The 25,351-nt window shown below is 38.8% G+C and overlaps 1 protein-coding gene and 1 non-coding gene across 4 annotated transcripts in view; both read right to left on the reverse strand.

Moving 5' to 3' along the window:
- Window positions 1-25,351, reverse strand: part of Arl13b (ADP ribosylation factor like GTPase 13B) — a 66,791-nt gene that overhangs the window by 39,269 nt on the left and 2,171 nt on the right. For 2 of the 3 annotated variants that reach the window (XM_060370611.1, XM_060370610.1), the window contains exons 1-3: window positions 21,305-21,645; window positions 8,282-8,352; window positions 5,392-5,641 (exon numbers count right to left, since the gene is read on the reverse strand). In XM_060370611.1, coding sequence (XP_060226594.1) covers window positions 5,392-5,641; window positions 8,282-8,352; window positions 21,305-21,363 — 380 coding nt within the window. In that variant the 5' untranslated portion in view covers window positions 21,364-21,645. Of the gene's footprint in view, window positions 1-5,391; window positions 5,642-8,281; window positions 8,353-21,304; window positions 21,646-25,351 lie in introns of those variants that run through there. The other variant, XM_060370612.1, reaches the window with a different exon arrangement.
- On the reverse strand, window positions 24,629-24,752 carry LOC132648872 (small nucleolar RNA ACA64). Its single transcript, XR_009587258.1, has one exon. It is a non-coding gene; the product is annotated as a small nucleolar RNA ACA64 (small nucleolar RNA).

Here is a 25,351-nt window from a genome sequence, read left to right on the forward strand (position 1 = left end):
ATCATGAGTCCAGTCACACACATTTTATCACTGCTAACTGGTCATTTTTCCCGCTCATTGTTTACCCACTAAAGTTACCAAAACTGCAGACAAGCACTTAGTTAAAATAGATCTTACATTTCTGGGAAAATATTGAGTTCTGTTGTGCATTTCTGTACTCTTAAGATGAAAGTGATTACTTTATTAATCTGGCTTACTTGAAAACATTTTGGTAATTAACAGTTGTATAAAGTAAGACCTTAAAGATGCCATAATGCATCAAAATGGAGCTACGATGCCTAGTAAGTCTTGATATTCAGATAGGTAAGTAAACTTGGTGATCATTAGGACCTGGAAAGGTTCAATCCTAAATTTAGCGGAGAATCTAACTGATGACAGTCAAACATAACACCTATTGTGAGGTAAGACAATGTTTCTGTGAACATGGATCTGGACCAGAAACTAAATTACATACAGATTTGAGGGCTTGACAAAGTAAAAATAAAGGCAACTGTGTTCTTGGGCATGTGATATCACTTTATGATGAAGCTAGTGCTAAAAAAAAGAAAATACATTAATGAAGAGGCCTAAGCAGCCTCCAGCCTGTTGATGGTCCTACTGGTGCAGCCTCCAGAGTGCTTGGATTACACAGGAAAGCATCACTAAAATCATTCTGCTCTTTGCTTGTTTAAACTTCATCTTCTTTTTCATGGCCTCTTTTTGCCCACTGTGGTCCAGCTCTACTCTCCTTTTTGTTTAATGAAGTAGGTCACTCTTTTTGGAGTTTCCATACTTTGTTCCTTATGCCTGAACAAATCTGTCCTTATTATCAGCAATTTTATGCTCACGTGAACATTGCCACTGGTGCATGGTCAACACCATAAAGATATTTAGTCTTCTTATTCAAGGACATGATGCCTCTTCATTAATTTATACTTTTTACCCCTTTTGGTAAATTTTATTGTTTCCTATACATGAAAGCAACATGTTCATCATCAGGATAGTTTTTGTTTTCTTCTATTGCTATTAAGGAGTAATATTTCTCTCCAGTATATATTTGCCACTATTGTCATCAGGGAAAAAAATGCTTTTGAGAAAGTCCTTGCCTACTGTTCACCCTAGCAGAGTCTTCCTGATGACATATATTATCTCATCACCCTTACTTTGTTTGCTGGAACTTAAATTCCATCTTATAAATCTGTTTGTTACTATGCGAGCCCAACCAACATCCGTAGTACATAAGACTGCTCTTTCCTGCCACCAAATTTACTCGGTCCTCTGATTTGGTGTGCGCCCACCTCCCCTCCTTTCAGAGGGGCGGCAGCACCTCTGCTCCAGCCCAAGGCGCCTTCATCTGTTCACCGCAACCCGACCCTCGCTTTTGCAGATTTTTTCTTCTCTTTTCAATACCAGGAATGAGTTCCTCTTCCGGGTCACCACTTTCATCACAGTCCTCTGTGTTTCTTGCTATTGGGTATCACACAGTCCTTTCCTTTCCCATCACTTCAGGACTGACTCCTCACTGTAGGGCTCTATCTGTTCAAACTCTTGGCCAGAGTGGTAGAAAAAAAAAGTAAAAGGATTCTTATATGGTAATCTCTATTTCTTAAGGAACCCTAGGCAAAATTATCAATTGAGAAGAGCACAGTTAAGGGAGCAAGATGAAGGATACAATCAGATCAGAGGGTAGGATTGAAACATCCTGAAAGATGTAGGAGAATAACCAGGCAGCATTCAGGAACCATGGGAAATGTGAACCTAGTCACGTTCAGGAGCTTCAGCGTGGGTGGGGATTGTGAAGACACCTGTCTGCTCAGGGTAGTGGCTCTTCCACACCTGTGCAATTATCCAAAAATGTATTGAGGGAGCTGGGAACTTTAAAAAATTAAATTGTCATGTTATATCATGTAATATCAAGTAATGTTAATTTAAAAATATAAATTGAAGTGCTTCCTACTATGCCAGTTATCAAGCATCACTGTCGAAAAAAGAAGTTTCACATATCCTAGCTCAAAATGCTTAAGGGAGCATTATAAAAAAAGAACCATTACACGATAAACTCAACAGCTGACTAGATAATTATGGCAATTACCTCTACGGTTCCTTTTAAATTTTTATTTAGAATTTTACCAAAACTTGCTTATAGCTCTTCTTAAATTATTTATCATGAAAATTAAGATATTAAGTAATATTTAATATATATTAATTCAACTATAGCCAAATGAGTTTCTAAAAATTTTGGTAGTATTTTATCATGCTTTTAAGGTAAAAATTAAGCACAGATTTGTTGCAAAGCAGTGAAGAATAATCTATTTGGTTGCCACATTTTCTTTTTATCATATTAATATGAGTTATGCATATTAGTCGGTTCAACAATGACATGTCCACACATGCATTTTTGTGCTTGATCATCTCCACCTTCTTGTTTCTCTCTTACCTTCTTGGGTAGTTGCTTTACTACTCACAGGTTGTTTTTTTTTCCCCCCTTAGATTCTGGATTCTATATACAAGGGGAAAATGTGATATTTGTCTTTCTATCTTTATATAATTTCACTTAACCTGGTGACACATACTTGTATCCATCTTCTTACAAGTGATGTGACTTTGATCTTGTGCATGGCTTCTAAGTTGATGGGCATTACATTCATGTCATAACATGACTATGATAAATAATGTCTTATGGCTATCTCTTCAATTGCTTAGCATTATCCTAATCTAAGCAATAAGCACAACATATTTAATCAGTTGTTGAATATTTTGCATATTTTATTTCCACACTTTATGTAAAAGTAAAAGCAGCAATTATTTTCTTAACACAACTTTATGAAAGAGAAAACTTATTCTTGAAAAAGTTGACAGAACAGTGTTCAAAAGCTGCTAGCTCTGGAAACAGATGACAAAAATAACAAGTAAAAAAACTATTAAGGACTTTTAGGTACATGTTAATACTACTAAATTGGTTTAAGTTGTTTGAATTCATATAACACTTTGAAATCCTGTGTCATCAGCAATCATATTCAAATCCATTTATAGAATAGTAGGAATCCTCTGCATGCCATACTTTCATTATCAGAATTCACAAGCTGGCACCGGCCTTCAATTCCTCATTTGCAAGTAGAGCCAAGAAAACACAGAAAGAATCAATAACTTTCTGGACTGTGTTGGTTGCACACCTGTAATCCCCATTTTGTGCTAGAAGATTGCTGGGAGTTCAAAGTCAACCTAGGCTATAGTGTGAAATCTTTTCTCAAGGAAACAGAGGAAGGAAGAGTAAGAAGGGAAACAATGAAGAGGAGAAGAGGGCTGAGGAAAAGGAGGGAATGGGAAGAAAGGGGACCTTCCTGAGGCCTGTCTGATTACAAAGGCCTGTCTCACCTTCAAAGTATTGGAGGTCAGGGAAGGAACCAGTGATGCCGAAGTCCATGCTACCATGATGATGCTTAGAAGCACTGTCAAATATTTGTTCTTTGTAAACTTTTAAGAGTGTGATAGAGACAGAAGAATGAGCTAAGAAGGCTGTGAGTGCAAGTTTACAATGTAAGTAAAGGAAGATGGAAGCTGGGAGGTTAAACAGCAGCAAGACAAAGCTTACGCCAATGAGCCCTGCAAGTTGCATGAGTAAAGGACTCAGAGGATGAACTTAGTCAAGGCAATCACATCCGTGTCTATAAAATGGCTGGTGACATGACTCAGGGGTTTCAAACACAGTAAAGACCCATCTGTATAATAAGACATGTCACTATTCTAATATCTAAATTGGATTATCACAAGTACAATTCTTAATGTCCTGAAAAGAAATTTTAGCCAGTGGCTTCAAAGTAAAAACAATGATAGGCAGTGTGATTTATTAGCTCTCTAAAGACAGTTTTCAAGACTACACAAGAGAAGGTCTAAGATTGGCACTCGTCTTCTTAGAACATTGCTCTGAACTAGCTATGAAATTTTCAATATATTAGGTTGTGTAATGAACCTTCCAGTTCAGTTTATTTCAGAGGCAACCAAACAGTGCCTTGTGCCAGTAATGCAAAGTATAGTAGATACTCAATATTTGTTGAATTAATATATGCATAGATGCATATATGCACAAAAGAAAACAAATAAATGACTATTTGGTTAAAAATACATGAACTTCTCCACTGCTGACTAACAGTCATTAATATGTTATTCTTACTTTAGAACCAATGAGTCTCTGCTTAAACACTTTCAAAGACTACTTTAACCTGTAGTTTAACCTTTAACTTCTATCAATATTTTACTCCAGATTCAATAACAGGGAGACTCAGTTCTTTAATCAAACATTTAAAAATTTAAAAGCATAAGCTTTACTAATAAATAATCCAATAAAGTTTTAACTTTTATAATCAAAGCTTCAAATGGTCTGTTTTAAAAACCTTCATCTGCTATTGAGAATTACAGGAAAGAAACTCCTCTTACATTTTTCTTAATGTAGACATGATGGGTTAATGTGTTTTATACCTTAGTGAGGAATTACAAGAATGAGGGAAAATAGTGCTTCTACAGAGGAGCATTCTGAGCTGAAGGCCCTTTGCTTTGTCGCCCGTTACAGTGCCATCTGGCGTTCACTTAGCACATGCATTTCCCTTCTCAACATCCTCTAGACATGTGCAGGCTTAGGGACAAAATGATGTAAGCATATGACTGAGACAATGAAGCTAGATCACATGTACAATAGGGAAACATGAAACTTCAGAGTGACAGGTTAAACTGTCACTATAGAAGGAAGCATTTAAATAACTTTCAAGAAATATACTACAGAGAAAAGAACAATAGTGGGGAAGGTAGCTTAGTTAGCTGGGAGAGTGCATGCCTTGCTTGAACAAGGCTATGTATGGGTTAGTTTGATCAAGGTGGTTCACACCTGTATCCCAGGTAGAGGTGACAGATCTGAAATTTAACACCATCCTTTACTACATTACAACCTCAAAAACAGCCTGAGATATGTGAGACCCCGTCCTAAAGAAAATAAAACAAATCAAAAAGAAGCAAATAAAGAAGGACAATGACAAAATATAAATTATTAAGAGAAGAAACTCAGTGTAGTGGCACACAACTCACAATGCTGAGGCAAGAAGATCAAGAGTTCAAGGTCAACATAGGCTACTTGGCAGAATCTTGTTTTGAAAAAGGACTGAGGCTACAGGTCAAAGGCAGAGCATTTGCCTATCTGGGAGCAGGGATGAAAGATCTAAATCAAGTTAGTAAGTTTGCTCATAACACAGCCTCAACTGTCTTTAATCTCTACCAAAAGCAACATAACATGACTGACAGGTAAGTGTACACATTTATTATATTAATAGATGACCACCTTGGCTCACTTAACATTCTGCAAGACACAAGTGATTCCGTGCAAATGCTCCTGCCCCTATATTTACAACAGCACTTAGTACTTACACCAGTATAGGCTTTCCTGATATCCTAGGATGTCTTAGCACTTCTGACATTGTCTCTTTTGTTTCTTCCATTCTTTCTTCATCACTGGAATCCACAACAAATATTACCCCATAGGACTCAGCATAATAATTCTTCCAAATTCCACGAATTCTTTTTCCACCTCCTAAGTCAAAGATGGTAACTTCAAACTTTCCTTGTCTAAGATCAATTTTAGAAAATCCAACAGTGGGAGCTACGTCTTCAGGAGGCTCTGTTACAAATGATTAAAAAAAAAAAGGAATCTTTAGACTTTAAAAGCATTAATTGATCTCTACAACACAAATCACATAACAAGTATTATTCATATGCCATTGCAAAATGGAAAAATCATTTGCTGGTGCAATAGACACTACTTCCAAACATGCTTGTGTGAGAAGGGTTATTAATGTAAATATCCAACTGTAATTTTCACTACACACAAATAGGGATTTGGGGTATTTGTTTGTTTGTTTGTTTGGGTAGAACTAGCTGTCCTGGAACTTGCTCTGTGGACTAGGTTGGCCTAGAACTGAGAGATCATCCTGCCTCCTGAGTACTGGGATAAAAGGCATGTGCCACCATTTCGTGGCTGTTTGTTTGTTTTACTTAAATACTACAATCTTACAAATTAACATGAAATAGGCACTTAATAAATACATGCTGAATGGCTTGATTCATTCATTCATGAGTTTTCAATCTTATATAAGCGCGGTGGCAGGAGGATCGTGAGCTTCAGGCCAGACTATGTCTAAGAAAATACAACAAAACAAAGCATTTCAATGTTATATGGCAAGTGGAGCCAGGACCCTAATCTGAGCCCTCAGAACTTTAAAAGCCTTTACTATGAAATCAGACTTCAGGACTACAAAAGCCAGTGCGTAAAAAAGCCTGAGCAACCTAACTCATGTTCAGGATTTGTGCTTCAAGACAACACAAATGCTCAAATAGAGTTTCTCCCTAGGAATCCTCTTCTGATGATGCCTTGCCACTTCGTATATCACCTTTACCATTTATCACTACATCCTATTTTCTATACCTTCCCAACAGGTGGATCCATGTCTGTGTACCCTTAGCGCTTAGCACACACTAGTCATTTACTGGTAACCTTTTATAGAGGAGTTAACTGACACAGAGCTACATGAGCCTCAATCTTTAGACTTACAGTAACATATATGTTAAGACACAATAAGTCTAAGATAAAATACAAATACATAATCAACAAACATTAGCTGTTACTTATATGCTATGTCACATGTGAAACAATTGCATAACATGCAAAACATATAAGCAAAACAATCAGATTTCTCTTCTGATCTATAGAGATCTTGGACTATTGTCAAGATTTTATATAATATATATAATGGCTATATCTATATACATGTATACATGACTATAATATAGTGAAGATACATTAATATCAAACTAAGCAAGAGATAATCCATAGGAAAATAAAGCTCTTTCTACCAAAAATAATATAGAGTTTCCTATTTAGAAACAGTATTGGATAGAAATTCCTAAGAATTTTTTTAGTTTGGGCACATGAATGTTAACAAAATATATCGACTCCCACCCTCAGTGGCAGCTACTGGCCATGAAAGGAGACTAATTAGTGGTGGTCCATTAAATATTTAACAACTTACCTGGAAGCAGAGGGAGAACAATAGCATGTATATATGCCCATTTCCTTAAATATTCCCACTATGATGAATTTTAAACTAATTCTAGCTACCAGTAAGCTACCCTGGAAAAGATTTGGGAAGAGGTAGATGACAATCTTCCTTGCTAGTAAGTTTGATTCAATATATAGAAGTAGTAGTGGGGTTCAGAACACCACACACTTTGGTAAAGGCACATGAACTAAAGTAATGTCAGCTTCTGTTCCACGGTCTTAAAGGAAAGAAACATGTTCTCCTCTTTTCTCTCACCACTCCTGTCCAGCCCAAATACATGCTCTAGGGAGCTATCTTAGGCTGAGCAGGAGAAACAGAACAGTAGGGATGGCAAAGTAAATAGGAAAAAGGCCTGAATCCCTACATCATGGAGTGACAGAGGGAAATAAACCTCAAAATTCTTGAATCACTATGATTTCAGATCTCTGTTATACAAATTAGACCTATTTCCAATTAATACAATTATTTTGATTGTCAGGAAGATGAACAGCCCAGTGAAAAAAGCAACAATCATGACAGGGAGGACACTTTCAGAAGAAAGCTATCATGACATAATAGATGACAGACAGTGGGGTCTGGATTTTGAAAAAAAGCAATATAGTTAGAGAGGAGGTCCATGTGTCTCAAAAAAAGAGCCAATAGGTAGAAAAGTAGGTGCCATGGAAAGGATATTTTAAGAAGGCTGCCTACTATTTCCAAGAAGCATTTTTTAAACAACTGGGCCACAAAAAATGTGTAAACCTGCCATTAGGGGTTTAACAGCCTGTAGAAGTAGACAGATAAAACAAAATGCAGCTAAGTGGTAGGCACAGCGAAGAGTGGCCCCCAAAGAGAAAGTCTGTAAGTAGCTCTTGTAATATTCCTCAATATGGTCACAATTGGGAACAGGGTTTATGGAAGAAGAGACCACATGGCAAATATGAGTATTTGATAGCTTGTGTGTGTAATCCTACCAACTGAGATGCTAGGGTAGAGGACTGCTAGTTCAAGGTTACTCCCTGTCTCTTGCTAATGAATGATGTCCAGGAGACCACATCTATTCAAATCTGAATTGTGGCAGAGCCTATCCATAGCATAAGTATATTAACACCAAGGAGGGTACTATCTCTATCTAGTTAACATGTAATAAAGCAATTTAGCATAAATGAATAAATAATTTTGAAAAAATTAAATGTGCAGAATGCATGAATTTTTCTACTTACCTCCTTGGATTCCCTTTGCTGTGGCTGTTTTACCAGCATTATCAAGTCCAACCATCACAAGAGTCACCTTTCTTAAAATAGAATAAAAGAAAATAAGATCACTTTGATTGTTCATTTAGTACGTGGGGATTTATCCATTCAAGCAACATTTAAGGAGTATATATATATATATATATATATATATATATATATATACCAATCTTCTAGAACAGTGGTTCTCAACCTTCCTTAAATGCTGCAACCCTTTGATATAGCTATGATTGGTGAACCCCAATCATAAAATTATTTTCATTGCTACTTCACAACTGCAACTTTGCTACTGTTATGACTGTAATGTAAATATCTGATATGCGGCCCCTGTGAAAGGGTCACTAACCCTCAAGGGGGTAGCATAGGTTGGGGCCTGTTGTTCTAGATGATATGATAGGAACTATGATGATGAATAAACTATTGATTCAAAAGCAGGATTTATGAAGATACCATGATATCATCATTCTATTATCAGCTAAGCAAAAATAGAAAAATATGTCTAGACAATAAAGAAAGGATGAAAAGGGAGCTAGTTGGTGATACCTACCCCTCAGCTACAGATCATTATTAAGGACTCAGCTATATATCTAGTTAGTTGAAGCATTTGTCTGTCTTTAAAAGCACATAAATAATTCTTGCAAGGCTCACCTCTGTATTTAGGTATGCAACACCATGCCAAACAAAATTCTTAAACACAACATAACACCATGCTTACTAACTGAAGTAGTAACATGTTTAGAAAGATGCTTGCTATTGTTATAAAGTATAAAATATGTGTTACTCCATTGAGCAAAAACAACAAAGGTCTTAGTTCCACTTTTAAGATGAAGCATTACAAGCCCACAAAGTTAAATAACTTGTCAAAGATCATACAAATGAAACAGTCAGCAAGTCACCTAACACTAGCATGTAACACTATCTTCTAAAAAATTCACAAAGCTAAGGAAGATATACACTGGTCCTACTAACCTGCTGACTCAGTCCCTAGTAAAGCTCATTCCTGGCCAGGGAATCTCTGCACAATGTAAAAAGCCAATCATCATTGTAGATCTAAGAATAAAACTGCTTGAGGACCACAGAGACAACTAATGCATAGCACGGCTGCCATGTTAGGACCACAGGGTAGAACATAAGTGAGATAGATCAGAGGAACTCAGAACTCTGGAGGGCACAGGAACAGGGGCTAAGCATTATTAAAAGCTTCTGGAAATGTTAGTTTTGGATTTTAACTCTTTATATAAACATATAGACTACACAACATATAGACATTCCTTAGTGTACTTTAGACAACACTGACACTACCCTTCCGAAGACATGGGGGTGGAGTGGGACACCTCCTGAGTAACTCAGCAAGAAGCCACTGATTGGTGCTGTATGGGGCTTGTGACAGTTCCTTATACAAGATCTATGATAGACTGTGCTGTGTTTGGTACAAATATATGACCCTTCATTTGTATTCCACACCCCTGCCACATCCTGCCCCCAGCTATATAATCAGACTATTTGGCTCACTTTCTGAGTCTGTTGGGAGGGCCCAATCAAAGGTGTCTGTCACATGGTGTTTTCTTTGATTAAAAGTACAGAGGGCTAAGCTCATAACATGTAGAGAAGCCAGCAGGGGTGGGCAACAGCACCTCCCTCTGCAGCAATGACAGCAACAATGGTACCAAGTAGTAGAGGCAGAGGAGGGTGGAAGCAGAGAGGAGGTAGAGAAAAGATGAGGACTGTGGGTCCCAGTTTCTAGAATTGTACCAGGAATCTGCCAAGCCCTAAGAGCTGAAGTTACCAATGCTCAAAGCTGTAACACCAGCAACTGTAGAGGCAGTTCTTAGTCCTGGGGACTGCAGTAGGGCAGTGGGTAGAAGGTGTGAGTCCAGGTTTAGGACCTGTAATTTGCAGGCACTGACAGCTACTGCTGCCACCTGCTGCCCAAAGCTAAGAATTACACTAGCTACTGAGGGCACTGCTGCTTGGGGCAATAACCTCCAAAGGCAGCATCTAGGACTTGACAGTATCTGGCTTCTGGAGCCTGAAGTCCTAATCCCCTGCTTCTCAGGACTTAGAGCTATAAGCCTTTGAATCTATCATTCCAGCATTTGGCACTCAAAGGTCCAGGCCAACCAACACTACAACCACCTGCTCACGCATGCCAAATTGGCCAAGAGAAACGCAGGCATCACTTGTATTAGTAATATTACTAATTTCTCACTGATGATGATACTTAAAATGCTTAAAAACAGAATTAAAATGGCAGTTCTTTAAATTCTAGGTGTGGCTCTCTTGGAGCTGCACTTTTAGTTTTGTTCTCTTTCTCTCAAATTTTAGATGTATTCACGGTACACGCATGCACACACACATACAAAGGAAAAAGGCAGGGGGCTGGGAAAGATAGCTCAGAGATTAAGAGCACTGACAAAGGGAAAGGACAGAGGTGAAGACGTCATGCATTCTAGGAGTAGGTCATAGGCTAAGTCTTCCGAAAGCCAAATTGGTAAATTATCAAATAATCTATTAATTAGCAATGAATGTTGAGATATTTAAGATAAACCTATTTATCAACTATCACCATAACACAAACACCAAAACAAGTATTCATACAAACACAAATATAAAGTCCTCTTTTTAAGTATACACTTTATGGCAAGAAAGAAAATAATATAACAAACTGAACAGGCATAAATTATGTGATATATTAGAAAACTGTTGAGTACTATAGGGGAGAAAGAATAACAAAGATGAAGAAAACTGAGAGTGGACGATGGAGATCTGGGAAATTTCACATAGAGTGATCAAGGCAGGCATCATGTAGAAGGTATATAAGACATAAGAAAGGCCTTGAAAAAATTAGCTATATACACATTCTGGCAAGAGACCACAGCTAGTATAAAGACAATAGATAAGGAATGTATAGGAAGACTACATGATAAAATCACACAAGAAAAGGACAGAATAAAAGAACAAGAGGTCAGGGACTCATCAGAAGTCAGATTACATAAGGGCCTGTGGGCTTTAGCAAGGACTCTGGCTTTTATATGACTAAAATGATTGATTTTTCATGGTAGTTTCACTGGGACCCAAGAATCTTAGTCTTTTCTATGTGTTTCAAACCACCATGGCAGATAGCTAGAAGTCACATGTGCACTTGATTCAGGAAGAATAAGAAGAAGCCTCAGATACTGTCCCGAGACAGCCATTGAAGACAGTAGGAATGTCAATGAGACCCACAGCAGATGATGAAGATGTAGAGATGAGGCTATATGTAACAAGTTGCTTCTGTGCATATAAAAATTATACATGTATTGTCAACTGTGAAAAGTATGAATTTCCTTCCTAAGAAAGCTATGAGGCAAATGGTATATACACATACCTGCAGCCAAACATATATAAAACAAGAAAGCAAGTCCACATTTTCTGATTTGTATCATTTATTCTAAATAACATGGATTCATTATCAAGAAACAAACAAACACTGAGAAATATCAGCTCTCATAAACCTTAGACCCTAGAGCAAAGAAACCAGAGGACTGAAAGATAATTTCAGTAATGTGAGATAATTATTATAAAGAGGTAACAACAGCAGGACTGTTGGAGAGACTTGGAAACAGAGCCTGCTATATTAGTCTCAGACTGTCTCACAAAGAAAGACCACTAAGGCAGAATTCTTTAAGTATGTATTTATTTATTTATTTACTTTATATCCCGATGATAGGCTCCTCCCTCCTCTTCAATTGGTCCAACTCCTTCCCTCTTTCTCCATTTTTACTCCCCTATTCCTCAGATAAGGGGAGCCCCCCCTTACCCACCCACCCCAGCTCATTAAGTTGCATCCACACTAAGCACATCCTCTTTCCCTGTGGACTAGAGAGGCAGCCCTGTCAGGAGGCAGGGATCAAAAAGGGGGCAACAAAGTCAATGTCAGAGAAAGCCCCCACTACCCTTACTAGGGAATCCACATTAAGCCTGAGCTGCCCATCGGTGCAGTGTATAAAGACCTAGGTGCAGTGTATAAAGAATCCCTATGGGGGAATCCTGAAGAGCAACAACACCCCTCTTCCACAGCTCATGGTTTGAATGCACAGTCTCGTCTCTAGCTGGTGGAATTATTTAGATATTCACTGGAAACTTCGGAAGGTAGTGCCTAACTGGAGAAAGCAAGCTTCTGGGGATGGCTCATTGAGGGTATGACTATACCTGGCCACTTTCTGAGTATGAGTGTGAGTGTGTGAGTATGTATGTAAGATTTCTTAATTAATTAATTTTGTATGAGTTGTTTTGCCTGAATGTATGTATGTGTACCATATGTATACCTGGTGCCCTCAGTGGTCATAAGAGATTGTCAGGTCCCCTGGAACTAGAGCTACTAAAGGTTACAGGCTGCCATGGGTGTGGGTGTGGGATTTAAAGGCTAGTCTCCTCTGTAAGTACAGCAAGTGCTCTTAACTGCTCAACCATGTCATCAGCCACCTGACTTTTCTTCCTGGTTTGTGGGTATGTGAAGAGCAGTTTCACCATCAACTCTTTTTTTTTTTTATTTAACTTTTATTAATTACACTTTATTCCTTTTGTATCCCCCCATAAGCCCCTCCCTCCTCCCCTCCAGGTCCCACCCTCCCCTCCTTTCTGCATTCATGCCTCTCCCCAAGTCCACTGATAGGGGAGATCCTTCTCTCCTTCTTTCTGATCTTTTTTTTTTTTTTTTTTTTTTTTTTGTTCTTCTCAATGCAGTTTATTCAGGAACCTTGAACAATCTTCTGACCCTGGGGAAAGCCAGCCCACAGCTTAAAATAGCCTCTGGGTAGCCAACCCCAGAGTGCCTCGTGGGCAATGCAGATAGGTCCACATATATGGAAGCAAGCCAGATCCTCAGCCTTAGCCAAATATCACCATCAACTCTTACAGCCATTTTTGTTCACATGCTTGGGACCACGGTACTGTGTATAAAGCCCCTGAAATCATAAGCCCAAATAAATAATATCCCGCTTAAGTCATGTTTAAAAGATATTTGGCCACAGGAAAAAGTGACTAATAACTTCAATAATATAACTGTTTCAATCAGTGCAAGCAAGATACCGTCCCCATGAGCATGTCTAGACACCTGCCTCACAGACACAGAATCCCTAGATTCTGTCAAGTAGACAATTAAAACTAACCATCACTGGGCTGAGGAGGGGTGCTGGGAATCGAACTCAGGGCCTTATATATGCTGAGCAAGCACTACCACTGAGCTACATTTGCAGTCTTGTGAACACAATTATGAATTCTATTAAGACAAACAACTAAAATGTCCTTCAAAGAAAAAAATCATCTTGGAAAATATAATAGTGAGACTGGCATAAAATAATCCTCTATTTACAAGACTATGCTTGTAAATGTTTAAAATTATGGCATACAGTTGAAGAGAGGCTTCACTAACTAAATATTTGAGGTAGTTAAAGGTATATGGATGCATAAAAGTGATAGTATAAATACAAAACATGCATGAATTAACTATAATATTTGGTAATTTGCAGAATGGGCTTAAAGGTTAGCAGCTACCTAAGACTCAAAGTCTGTGCAATTCTTTAAAATAATACAGATGCACAGTACTTCGCACACTAAAAAGTGCATGTTACTATAGCTTTTAAAAATGTGGTAAATTATCACTGGGGACAGTTTGGCTGTGGTGCTGTAGGACAATAAGGAAATGAAAGATTATCTTTCATCCTTATGATCACACTGATCAAACGCACAGCTCTTCAAACAGTAAAAGACAGAGTATAGTACTCTGGGGTGGACAGAGTACTGTAACAGGCAATAAGATCAATCATTTTGTCATTCGTTCAGACAAGAGCTTAATAAAAACATTAGGCGTTATGTATACAAAACTGCCCAGACATGATTTCTACCCTGAAATGCTCCTCCAGTGACTAAAACATAAACATTAATATACTGGGACACTGTGACAGCTTAAATGTTCAGGGGCTCTGTGGTACCATAAGATCTAGCTATGTTTATACTACAAATAGGCAACACAATAAGGTTCAAGGCACTAGACTAAAATAGACACCATCCTGTTATAGAGTCCTCTATTCAAATCCTAATTCTGAAATTTCTAAACTCTGTGACACATTACTGCTCACAACTTCATCAACGAAATACAATACTGACAGTGCCAACACAGGTGGGTGAAGTGAAAATTAGACACTGCAAACAGTCCGTGCATGACCATGACACACAATAGATGCTCAGTCTGAAGCTTTTCCCAAGACAGCCTAGAGCACAAGCCAGGGACTATACGGCAGGGCCCAGATTCTCAATGATGGTTAAGCAGTTCTCATGTGCTTGCTCTCATGGCTGAGGTCTAACACTGAGAGATCTGACCAGGTATTTGCACCATATAAGTGACAGTTTAATCCATCACAACACATGAAACAGCCCAGGAAACACACAAGAGTCAGGCCAAAACATAAGGAAGATGAGAACACTTTAAGCGTGGAATCTGGATGGAGGCGTGGAGAATGGAGATGAGAAAGATGGTATTAATGTGAGCAGTTTCTAAAGGGTTTAAGAGAGGAACGCTGTGCAATTCTGTAAACTAACACTGGGTCCCCAGAAGCAGTAACTCACACCTGTAATCTCACCATTAGGGAGACTAAGATGGGATATCTGTACTGAGGCCAGCCTATGGTCCTTGTGAGAACTTCTCTCAATAGAAGAAGAGGAAGAGGTATGCTGGTGCTCACTACCTCAAATTAAGCACCTCAGAACTAAATGGTCTCCACTCTTCTCATCCCTGCAATAACAAAGGCTTTGATTTAAATACCATGTCTCACAGTTCAAAGACATTTCTCTCTATCATATATCTTCATGCCATGCCTTGAGCAAGGGAGGTACACGACACTCAAGGCTTCAATACTAATAAGAAGTTAGTCCACAGTAGTTTCCAAGGGAAGTTTAAACACAATGATTTACCAAACAATAATAGACACTACTGTATTACCGAGTATCCTGAACCACGTTTGTCCTAATAGCTACTCACTTTTATAAATGCATACCAAGGACAAAGGCTCCTTTTCACGAATACAACCTGGAATGTTTTTCCACTCATTTGCCTAGCACACTCACAACTTAGCTCCTGCATCTGAAAGAAAGGTGATCTGTTCTTGATAAAGCCCAACTCTGTAGCTCAGCACTAATCCCAGCACTTGAAAGGCAAAGGAAGGGGGAGCTCTAAGTTTGAGGCCAGCCATACAACAAGTTCCAGGCCAGTCAAAGCTACAGATAACCAGTCTCAACCCAAACCCTGACCTCTAGAAGGCAAACCCCCTTATGTTTGTTTGTTTGTTCATTTACTTATTTTTAAAACCTAACCAGGGCATTCTCTGCCTAAAAACATACAGAATTAAGTTCAAGCTTGGTGGTTTCTTCCTTGTCATCCCCCAGCAGACAAGGCCTGGATGCCTTCTGTCCCCACATGGTCACCCCAAGCAGCAACTCATAGTCTCCTCAGCTAGAACTTGTTCGTATCAACTGTGCAGCACCAGTGCCAAGCGTGCCAGAGTGCCATTAATTTACAGCTCTTACTTTCTGATTTCCCTCTCACTGAGGAAGCACTAAGTGAAGCTAATGCATATGATCTCAAGGTAAGAGAGTACTATGTTAAAGTTAATTCATGAAAACCTTTCACCAATATGAGAATGTCATTAAATTGTTTATTCCATGTCTAATTGAGTGAAAATTATTGAAAAATATTTACATATTCATGGATTAAAAGTAATAATGAACAGAAATATTTTAAAACTAAAGTGATTCTTAGGAATTAGTAAATAAAAGAAAGTGATGGAGGCAGGGGTATCTCATGTCTTTGGTCTCCGACACTAGCACTCACATGCACATACACACAGAGACCCACACACAGAGGCACACATGTGTACAAAATTAAAACTAATAATAACGAAAAGAAAAAAGTACACAGGAGAGTGTCTAACCTAAAAAAAAAAAAAAATTACATTTGCCAGCCTTGGTTAGCAAATCTTTTTTGTAGGGAGCAATCTCATGACTGGTCAATGTGTTGAAAATAGTGACATTTGAGTTTCAGCCCTAAATCAGACCTAGATATAGACATATGAACCCCCATAAGGCTCAGGGAATATCTTGGAAGAGAGGTCAGAAAGAATGTAAGAGTGGGAGGTTGAGAAAAGTCACTATGAAATGCTGTCTTCTGAGCATGACGTGGCCATTGCACTCGTGAACTCACCAGAGCTGTGATTAGCTGTGAAAGATCAAGCCAGTCAATAAATCTGGCATAGATGGGATGTGTATGTCAGGAGTGTGGTAGGGAGGGGAATGGCAGGTTTCACGAGGTTGAGGAGCTATCAGTAACTGATACCTGCCTAGCTGCCAAGTGAGAAGGCATCATTTTCCTTTGATGGCATGGCCACTGGTAGGATACCCACACTCATGCAGACAGTATTTTATTTTGTGCACTTTGAGGGAGAAGAAAAGGAGTAAGACAAAGAAACAGAGAAGAGGAGGAAGAGGAGGAGAAAATGATGAAGATGGAAGGGACACACACTGTGAAGCTGGCTGGAAAGAGTCAGGAGTGATTAAGATACATTGTATCTGTGAAATTGCCAAAGAAGAAATAAATGTCAGCTTAGGATAATACTTAAATTGAAATAATTTTATAAAGGTTATTTCCAATGTTAAAAATATTAAAGACATCAAAGATATAATAGTTTACTCAAAAATCGAGGTGCAAAGTGTGACTCACAAAACTACAGTACTGAAAAAAATTTCAAGTTTCATGAAGCAAAGTCTAAATTTGAACATAAATACAAATATGTGTCTCTGGCACTTTTTTTAAGTCCCAAATCCCACTATTTTTATTAAATATAAGCAAGAAGTACACAGGTAAAAAGAATGTCAGACATTCCAGTTTAGTGTACAGCGCACTAGATAATCCTTGCTAATCTATATGCAAAGCTTAACTAGGAAGTTAAGACCTCAGCAACTTCTATAAATGGTCGAGATATATTTACTTCATTTAGACAAAAAACACAACACAACAACAACAACCAAAAAGCATGTGGCTGTAGGGATCTTTTCCCTCCATGAGAATCAATGACAGCAGAAACAATAAACCCCATCACAATCAGCTCTTCTGGACACAGGGGTGTGCGGAGCAATGAGATGCATCCTGAGTGCTACCTTCAGCTCTTCGCTTGGGATGGGTGAGTGTGCAGTCGTTCACTAAAACATTTGAAACAAAGCTTTGGCAGATGGAGACGCTCACATCATGACAGGAGAACTTATTTTCAAATGGCAAGGGCCTATGGGAGAAGTGATGAGAGATGAGCAGGATAGAGGATTAAAGATGAGTAACTATGTCTCAGATTAAAACATCTGTGTGATACTAAGGACTAACCTCTGAAAATCTTGAAGGGCTGACCCACGTACTTCTATTTTCTGATTTAAAATAACAATTATTTGTTATTTTATATAACCCCTGCTGTCAAGAAGCTTTTATTTAAATTAGTCTTACATTTCTGATTAACTGGGCCCTGACCATGAATGGAACCATGCAGACTAAATAAAAGGGTAAAACAGAAAAGCAGCTAGACTTCAGCAGGCACTGTTTACTCCTGATCCCCCATATGAGGAGTCCTAAGCTGCAGACCCCTCCATCACTACCAACTCTCATTGCTTTTCTCGCCGTAATGGACAGGCTTCTAAAACTTGGGCCCAGATAAATCCTTCTTGTGATAATTTGTTTCTGTTGGGTTTTGGCGAGAGCGATAAGAAAAGAAACCTCAGCAGCCATGATTCAAACACTCACACAAATTTTCTCCCTTAAAATGCTGTGACATAGAAATAATCAACAACTTGGACATGGGAAAATGCTAAGATTTCTAGGATTCAGATTCCAATCTACATTTTTTTCAAAGCAACTTTAAAAAATTATATATTTATTACATTTTTTTCACTTCGTAACCCCGCTGTAGGCAGCTCCCTCGTCTCCTCCTACTCCTACCCACCCTCCCTCTTCTCTCCTCTCAAGAACTAGCCTACTAAACCTGGAAGACAACAACTTAGCCAAGTGGTCAAGGTTAGCCTTCTCAGCAAAACACACTAGCACATTGATATGATGGACTATGATACGTGTACTGTAGAGCACTTGGCTACGATTAATGACACTGTTTCTGCAAGTATTCTTCCCACATTTGTACCACTTTACTCAAATACAAAGAATTAAAAAGCAAACTGAGCAAATTAAGAAGTAAATTTGTATTTTGCAAACAACCTCAACCTCAAAGGGACCTCAGACATGGCAACTCTTACGGAATGAGGAAGGTGAAAGAATCAGAGCAAATGTAGTGTAGTACCCTAGGCTGGCTCCTAAACACACACACACACACACACACACACACACACACTAAAAAGAAATGAGGACTATTAGCGGAAGGTGAGCTTGTAATACAGTATGCTGTGTAGTTAATGGTATTACCCTGATGCTGTTTTCATGGTTGCACTAAACCTCAAAGCAAAAATGAAAACAAAAAATCTTGCACTGGATTGTATGGCTTCTACTGGGGCAAGTCACTTGTCTGTGGGTCGGGTACTACAGTCAATTCAAGATTTATTTACACGGCTTGAAAGCCTAGGTTCAGGTTCTGACTTGTATGGCAACTGTGGTTTGCAAACTGGCTGGGTTCCTGGTTCTCATTACTAACTCAGACTGGTGCCATAATACTGGGTCTCAGTCTCCAGCCTGAAATATCAAACAAATCTAATTCTCTCAATGGATTGTGGGTTACCATTAAATAAATGGTCTTAATGAGAGAGCTTCCATGTGAAGAGTACAGAATCTATTAGGTGAGCTAACATGATCTCCAACCATATTCTGAATATTAATAATCATTATACTTTTCCCTCATCTTTGCAAATATATTTTCAGAAAATATATAAAGAATCTCAACAAGTAGCACATCTAAAAATGTAAGTATAACAGAAGCATTTTTTTCCATGAATGAGTGTAAGTCATAAAAGTAAATCATTTTAATTTTATAATCAGTTTGCTTGCTCCTCCTTTATTTTGGAAAAATAGAAGTCATGCTAAGATTATTTATGTAAGCATAGTTATTGGTAACGGATGAGCAAATAACAAACAGCTATTCAGCCACCTTTATGAATCAGGCATTAAGGAATGACACTGAAGGTAGGCATAATCAAATAGCTGTAGAGCTCATGCTGTTTACAGTTGAGAGGTGTGTTACGATACAATCTAGAATAGCACGATTTAACAGAAAGATAATGCAAGTTGTATACATGCTTAAACTATCTCAAACCACAAAAGAGGGAGAGAAAAAAACAGTAATGGTTCACTTAACTCGGTAATGCAGGAGTTATCATAGCAACATGCCTTTAAAGAGACTGTCATTGCCTTCACTAAAAAACCTTCCAAAATCCCCACTGCTCTTCACTTACAGCATCTCAATATAGGTAGTGCAGATCAAAGTTCTGCTTTATTAAGACAATCCACCTGACTTGTAAGGCTGTATCTTAATTTTGTTTTACTAATAAAAGCCAGGTCCTTCTTATACTTAGAAATCAATACACCTTCCCCTCTCTGAATTGTCTGTTCTTTAAACAAACCTCAAAGACTATGCTACTATGAAAAGTAAACACTAAGAATAATGAATTTAAAACATCTGATTATACTCATGTTCTAACACTCTCGTAAAAACTCATTCTTTGAAAGTGAGCAGAGGAAACTATGAATGGGCATATGTTATGATTCTCAAGTTTGAGAAGAAGCTATGAGAACAGCCACAATACAATTAAGGTCGCACACAGTGCGGAGCACACCTTCAGTTCTCAGAGGTGAGCCTATCACTGACACTTAAAACACTCAAAGCCAGACTCCCAACTTTTGTTTAAAGCAAATTTATTTTCCAAATACAGGCATGTATTTTCTTATAAATGTGTCCAATGTTGCTTTTCAGGTGCATTCTTTAAAGAACTGCTCATCTTTATGACAAACATATATATATATATACATATATATATATACATATATCACACACATATATAATTACATATATGTGTGTGTGTCTGTGTGTGTGAAGTTCAGGATTTTTTGCCTGTGGTCTAATTCCCAAGCAGAAGTATGAAGAGTCAATAGTTAAAAAGAGAAACACGCTCAATTGGTTTGGGCTTCTGGGTTTCAGAAGCTTCAGTTTCACTGACTCCATCCTAACACAGTGCCTGGTACATGTTACTTTCTTGACAGTATTTCTTGAATGAACAACCAAGTGACATGCATTGAGCATTAACACATGTACTGATTCATAATGAAACATGAAGAGACCTTTCAATTAGGTTACCCTAGAGTGTACATGAACTGCAGCTAAGTTACAGCTAAGAAATCACTACCCTCACACACTCTAATTGAATGCAACACCTCTTAGGCACAGATATTATCATCCTCGTTTAATAAATAAGAAGATGGGCCAAATGTGGTTGAATCATATAATTAGTAAGGAGTGGAGCCAAAGAGCCAAACAAAATAGAGTGCAGTTGTGTTTACAGACGTATACAAAAGAGATGAGATGGAAAGAGCTACAAGGGGATGTCTTGTTTATTAGAAAAACTGTACTTCATACTTCTCTTTAAATATTTTTCCCTTACAAAAGCCTTTGAAGAAAACCACAATGGATAATTCTGTCCCTCCCTCTCCCCACAGGACACACAATGCATTTTTCTAAGAAATGTAAAACAATCTGAAATACACGTATAAGCCGTGTTTTAAAACTTAGTCAAGCATTCAAGAGGGACCCAAGTTCTCTCTCCAAGGTGGGTTTCATCGGGAAGGGCAGCATCCCCCACCAACCCCGACCAAGACTAGGTCTTTCCTAGACTCCTCCCATGCCTAGGAAAGAGGCGGCGCCCGGCCCGGCCCAGGGGCGCGGTCGTCCCCATCCCTCAGGGCAGCAGGCCCGTGCCCCAGCCTACCTGACAGGCTCCCGCCACCGCTTAAACAAGTTGCAGCAGTTGGCCATCAGACTGAACATCCCAGGTCTCTCCTCCCGCCACCTCCCATCCGAGCCTTGGGCGGGGAAGGGCCCCGAGCTATCCGGCCCGGCTCAGGGGACCCACGTCCCCAAAGTCCCCTAGGGTGGACTGGACGGGAGGGCAGGCCGGGAGGGACCAAGCGCAGGGACGGGCCCCTAACCGCGTCCGCCCGCTCCCCGGGACAGCCCAGACACAGGCACAGGAACAGGCTCAAGCTCAGGCGTTAGTGGGACTCCAGAGAAAAGCCCCGCGTCGACGTGCTGACGTTCCCAAAGCTCGGAAGGCCCGCCCTCGGAACCGCCTTCAACACGCTCCTCCAATCAGGAGCTGCAAACCCACGTCCGGGCCTTCCGAGCGGCTGAGGACTCCTGGCTCCCCGCCCCCTGTCAAAGGGGAAAAAGAGGAAGTGGGCGTGGTTTTGAGGAACAAGGCGGAGCTCGTGGAAGGTGGCTTTGGTAACTAGGCAACCGGAGCGTCTATAGCTAAATCCAGGGTTTCTGGAGAGAGTTCACTTAAACCCTGGCCATTTCCAATCAAAACGCATTACCTGCCAATCTTGCTGTTTCTCATTCATCTCCAGTAATTCAAATGAGACCTGAAGATGTCTGATCATCTGCGTGGCTTTTGTTTTGTTTTGTTGTGTTGTGTTGTGTTGTGTTGTGTTGTGTTGTGCTGTGCAGTAGGGATGGTGTTCCTCTGGGGTTCAGGCCAAGTTAGGCTGAAGAACTCACGAACTATACACCAAGCCAATTATAAATTAAAGACGAACATGGAAAACTCGTTTGCTAAGTTGTCTCAACAGTTCAAATGGGAATACTTTTTATCTCATATCTACCGCTGTTATATAAAAAATATGAACAGTAATTATATTTCTTGTAAGAAGTTACGATTTAAAAAAGAAATATGTGCGTGTGGAAGAATATGCAAACAAAAAGGGACAAGATGAAAATATGTGTGCACGTGACCCTCAAAGATAGGCAGTGGTGATATTTTAATATATGTTTTTCTGGGGCTTTTAGCTATATAAAATCATGGCCATTTGATTTTTGAATTTCAAGATTGTGAATAAGCTGGCCCTTTTGCAATGCTTCATTTTTAAAGGTGTATTTAATGCCTTATTTATAATATGTTTATTGACAGAAAATGGCAACTAGCTTCCAAAAACTGTATGCATTAACATATAAATCCATGTTTATTCGGTTTCTGACTAAAAGGTAGATAGGTAGATGATTGATAGATGATAGATATATAGAAAGATAGGTAGATGATAGATAGATAGAAAGAGAGAGAGAGATAGTTGATAGACATTTCACATCACAGCAGAAGCAAAGAGACCACTGAAAAATCACAGTATTCAAAGGAAAAAAATGATAGTCTAGGACTAAGCTAGCTCAGAGTTTTAAAGTAGTTCTATTCTAACTCATGAGCTTGCTGACTCTGAACCTCTGTAGCCCTCCTGTAAAATGGAAATGGAAACCTGTCCGATCACAAGGTTACTGAGATGGTGACAGAGATAAAGCTCTCATGGCAACTTCTGAAAAGCAAAAGCAAGCTTTAAAGTTACTATCACTTGTCTCATAAGCATTTACATTACACCAAAGCCACCATCTTCTTATCCATAGAGTGGAATGGAAGGTCAGGGAAGGATAATGAAAAGAGTTTACTTTTAACTATCAGTCAGTTTAACAAGGGGGTTGATCACTCAGTTTACACAACCTACCCTCTGTAACTTTCAACAACTTTACAAAGCACTCTTGTCCGTGTCTATTCTTCATCCAGACTATGATTGAGTTTCTATCCCACCAAACCATGCCAAACAAAAATTTAGATGAAACTCATGTCTTCCTAAATTCTTCCCCCTTCTTACTTTATCTCAGTTCTTCAAAAAAAAAAAAAATTGTTGTTGTTGTTGTTGTGAGTGAACTCAACATAGTAAGATTTATTGCACATCAGCACTTTCTGCTCCTTGATGTTGTGGACCAGGTTGAACTTCCCCTTTCCTTATAAGGTCTTGTCTAGCAAATACCTGGAAATCCTCTTCATGCAAATAAGGCATCCTGATCGCAGCCTATCACACTGTGAAGAGCAGGGGGTGGGGATGGAGTGGATCCTAAAAGATGGTTCTAGGCACTGGGTGCATACCTGTGAATCAAACATCACAATAGAAAATCTTCCCTCATAAATTTTATTGTTCAGAAAGGATAGTAGAAGATTAAGAAATGTATTAGTTGCTTTATAGGGGAACAGATTTAGCTAATGAGTTAAAGTCTGGAGAAGTTTTGTTTCTATATACTGAAGTATACTCAAATCAAATTTCAGCTCTATAAAATTAGTAAATGCATTAATCAATACTTAGCTGAAGCCAGATGTCAATATTGAATTAAAGCTGGAGTCAACTTTTGAGATAAGTTTAAAACCAAAATATTTTACTATTTTATTTCTTCTCCAGTTTCCATATTGAATATTTCAGCTATTATTTAAGTTTGACATTATGTTGAAGGAAGCAGTTGTTCCACATTTACTCTGACACTAGGGTATATTTCTGAAACTTAAAAGGCAATCCCCTTCAAGCAAAGAAACTAAAAGTTTCTTTTTCTTTTTCATTTCCTTGAAATGCCTCTCTTTCTTTAACATTCCCATCTTGGGCTCTCTCTGTTGTTGTTGGTATTGTTGATGACATGCAATGGAATGCTGCTGATTTTTAATTCACGAGCTTTACCCTTTGTGAGAAATTTTGAGATCTCAAAGTTGACAATATCCTTTAAAATTGTCCTCACATAATGAAGAGATTCCCAAATGGAGCATTCATTGAAGATCCCAGGCATATTAGTATGTGCATTTACATACTAAAGAGTAAATACTGTACTTAGAGCTTCTTTTGTTTAATGTAATCCAAATAGCTCTAAGGGATTATGTTTATTCTTATATTTGAACCACCTGGTTGAAAATAAAGTGGCAAATACATTGATCTGGTGGAGTCAGAGGACCCAAAAGGAAGAGAATGTTTTAAAGGCAGAGGTCACAAACATACTGGATAATTTGTATTTTACTTAATTCAAAAGATTAGAACATGAAACAGTAACATATACTACTTTGACATAAAGATGTATGTGTATTTTCTGTTAAACAACTTTATTTGAAAATGTGGGCAGGTAAGTCCTATCATCTTCACAATTTTGGCAGTGTTGGCCTCTGCTTCCAATGGACCCTGTTGAAAGAGGTCAGGACAGAAGCTAGAACAAGGCATAGCATGGGATACTGAGTGTCTATTGGCCTGGATTTCACCCACCCAGAAAGGAGCTGTAGGTGTTGAATTGAGGGTCCTGAAGCTGTGGGTGATGAATCTCCGTATGGACACAACACTAGCTTGCAGATATTTTCAGTGAATGCTGGTGTCTTTGGGGACATTTCAAACAAAAGCAAGTCAAACCCCAGCAGAGCCTGGTATAGTGTTGCACACCTCTAGTCCCAGCCCTTGGGAGAGAGGCAGAGGTAGGCAGAGCTCTGTGAGTTTAAGGCTAGCATAGTCTGCAAGGTGAGTCCAGGACATCCTGGGCTCTTGTTATACAGAGGAACCCTGTCTGCAAGAACCGAAAAACAAAAAACAAAAACAGTAGAAGTAGTGGTGGTTTTTGTAGTTCTCTGTTAAGTGCCTTGAGTAAAGTATGAGTTTAGAAAGAAAATTGTGTCAGTCAACTTTTTGTCCTAAATGAAAAACAAACAAGCAAACAACAAAAAATGCCTGAGGATAAATGTAAAAGGAGCAAATGCTCACTTTAGACTCACAATTTTAGAGGTTTCTATAGTATAGCCCTTGGCTTGTGATGGCACAATGCATTATGGGAATATTTGTACTGGAAGAAAGAGGCTAAAATGGCTGCTTACCTTATGGTTACTGGTTACTAAGAAGAGAAAGAGAGAATTCCAAGAAGACAATCCCAGAGACCTCCTATTAGGCCCAAGTGCTGACGTATTTACCTGTAATGT

This window comes from Meriones unguiculatus, chromosome 17, assembly GCF_030254825.1.
Source record: "Meriones unguiculatus strain TT.TT164.6M chromosome 17, Bangor_MerUng_6.1, whole genome shotgun sequence".
In the NCBI taxonomy this organism is placed as follows: domain Eukaryota; kingdom Metazoa; phylum Chordata; class Mammalia; order Rodentia; family Muridae; genus Meriones; species Meriones unguiculatus.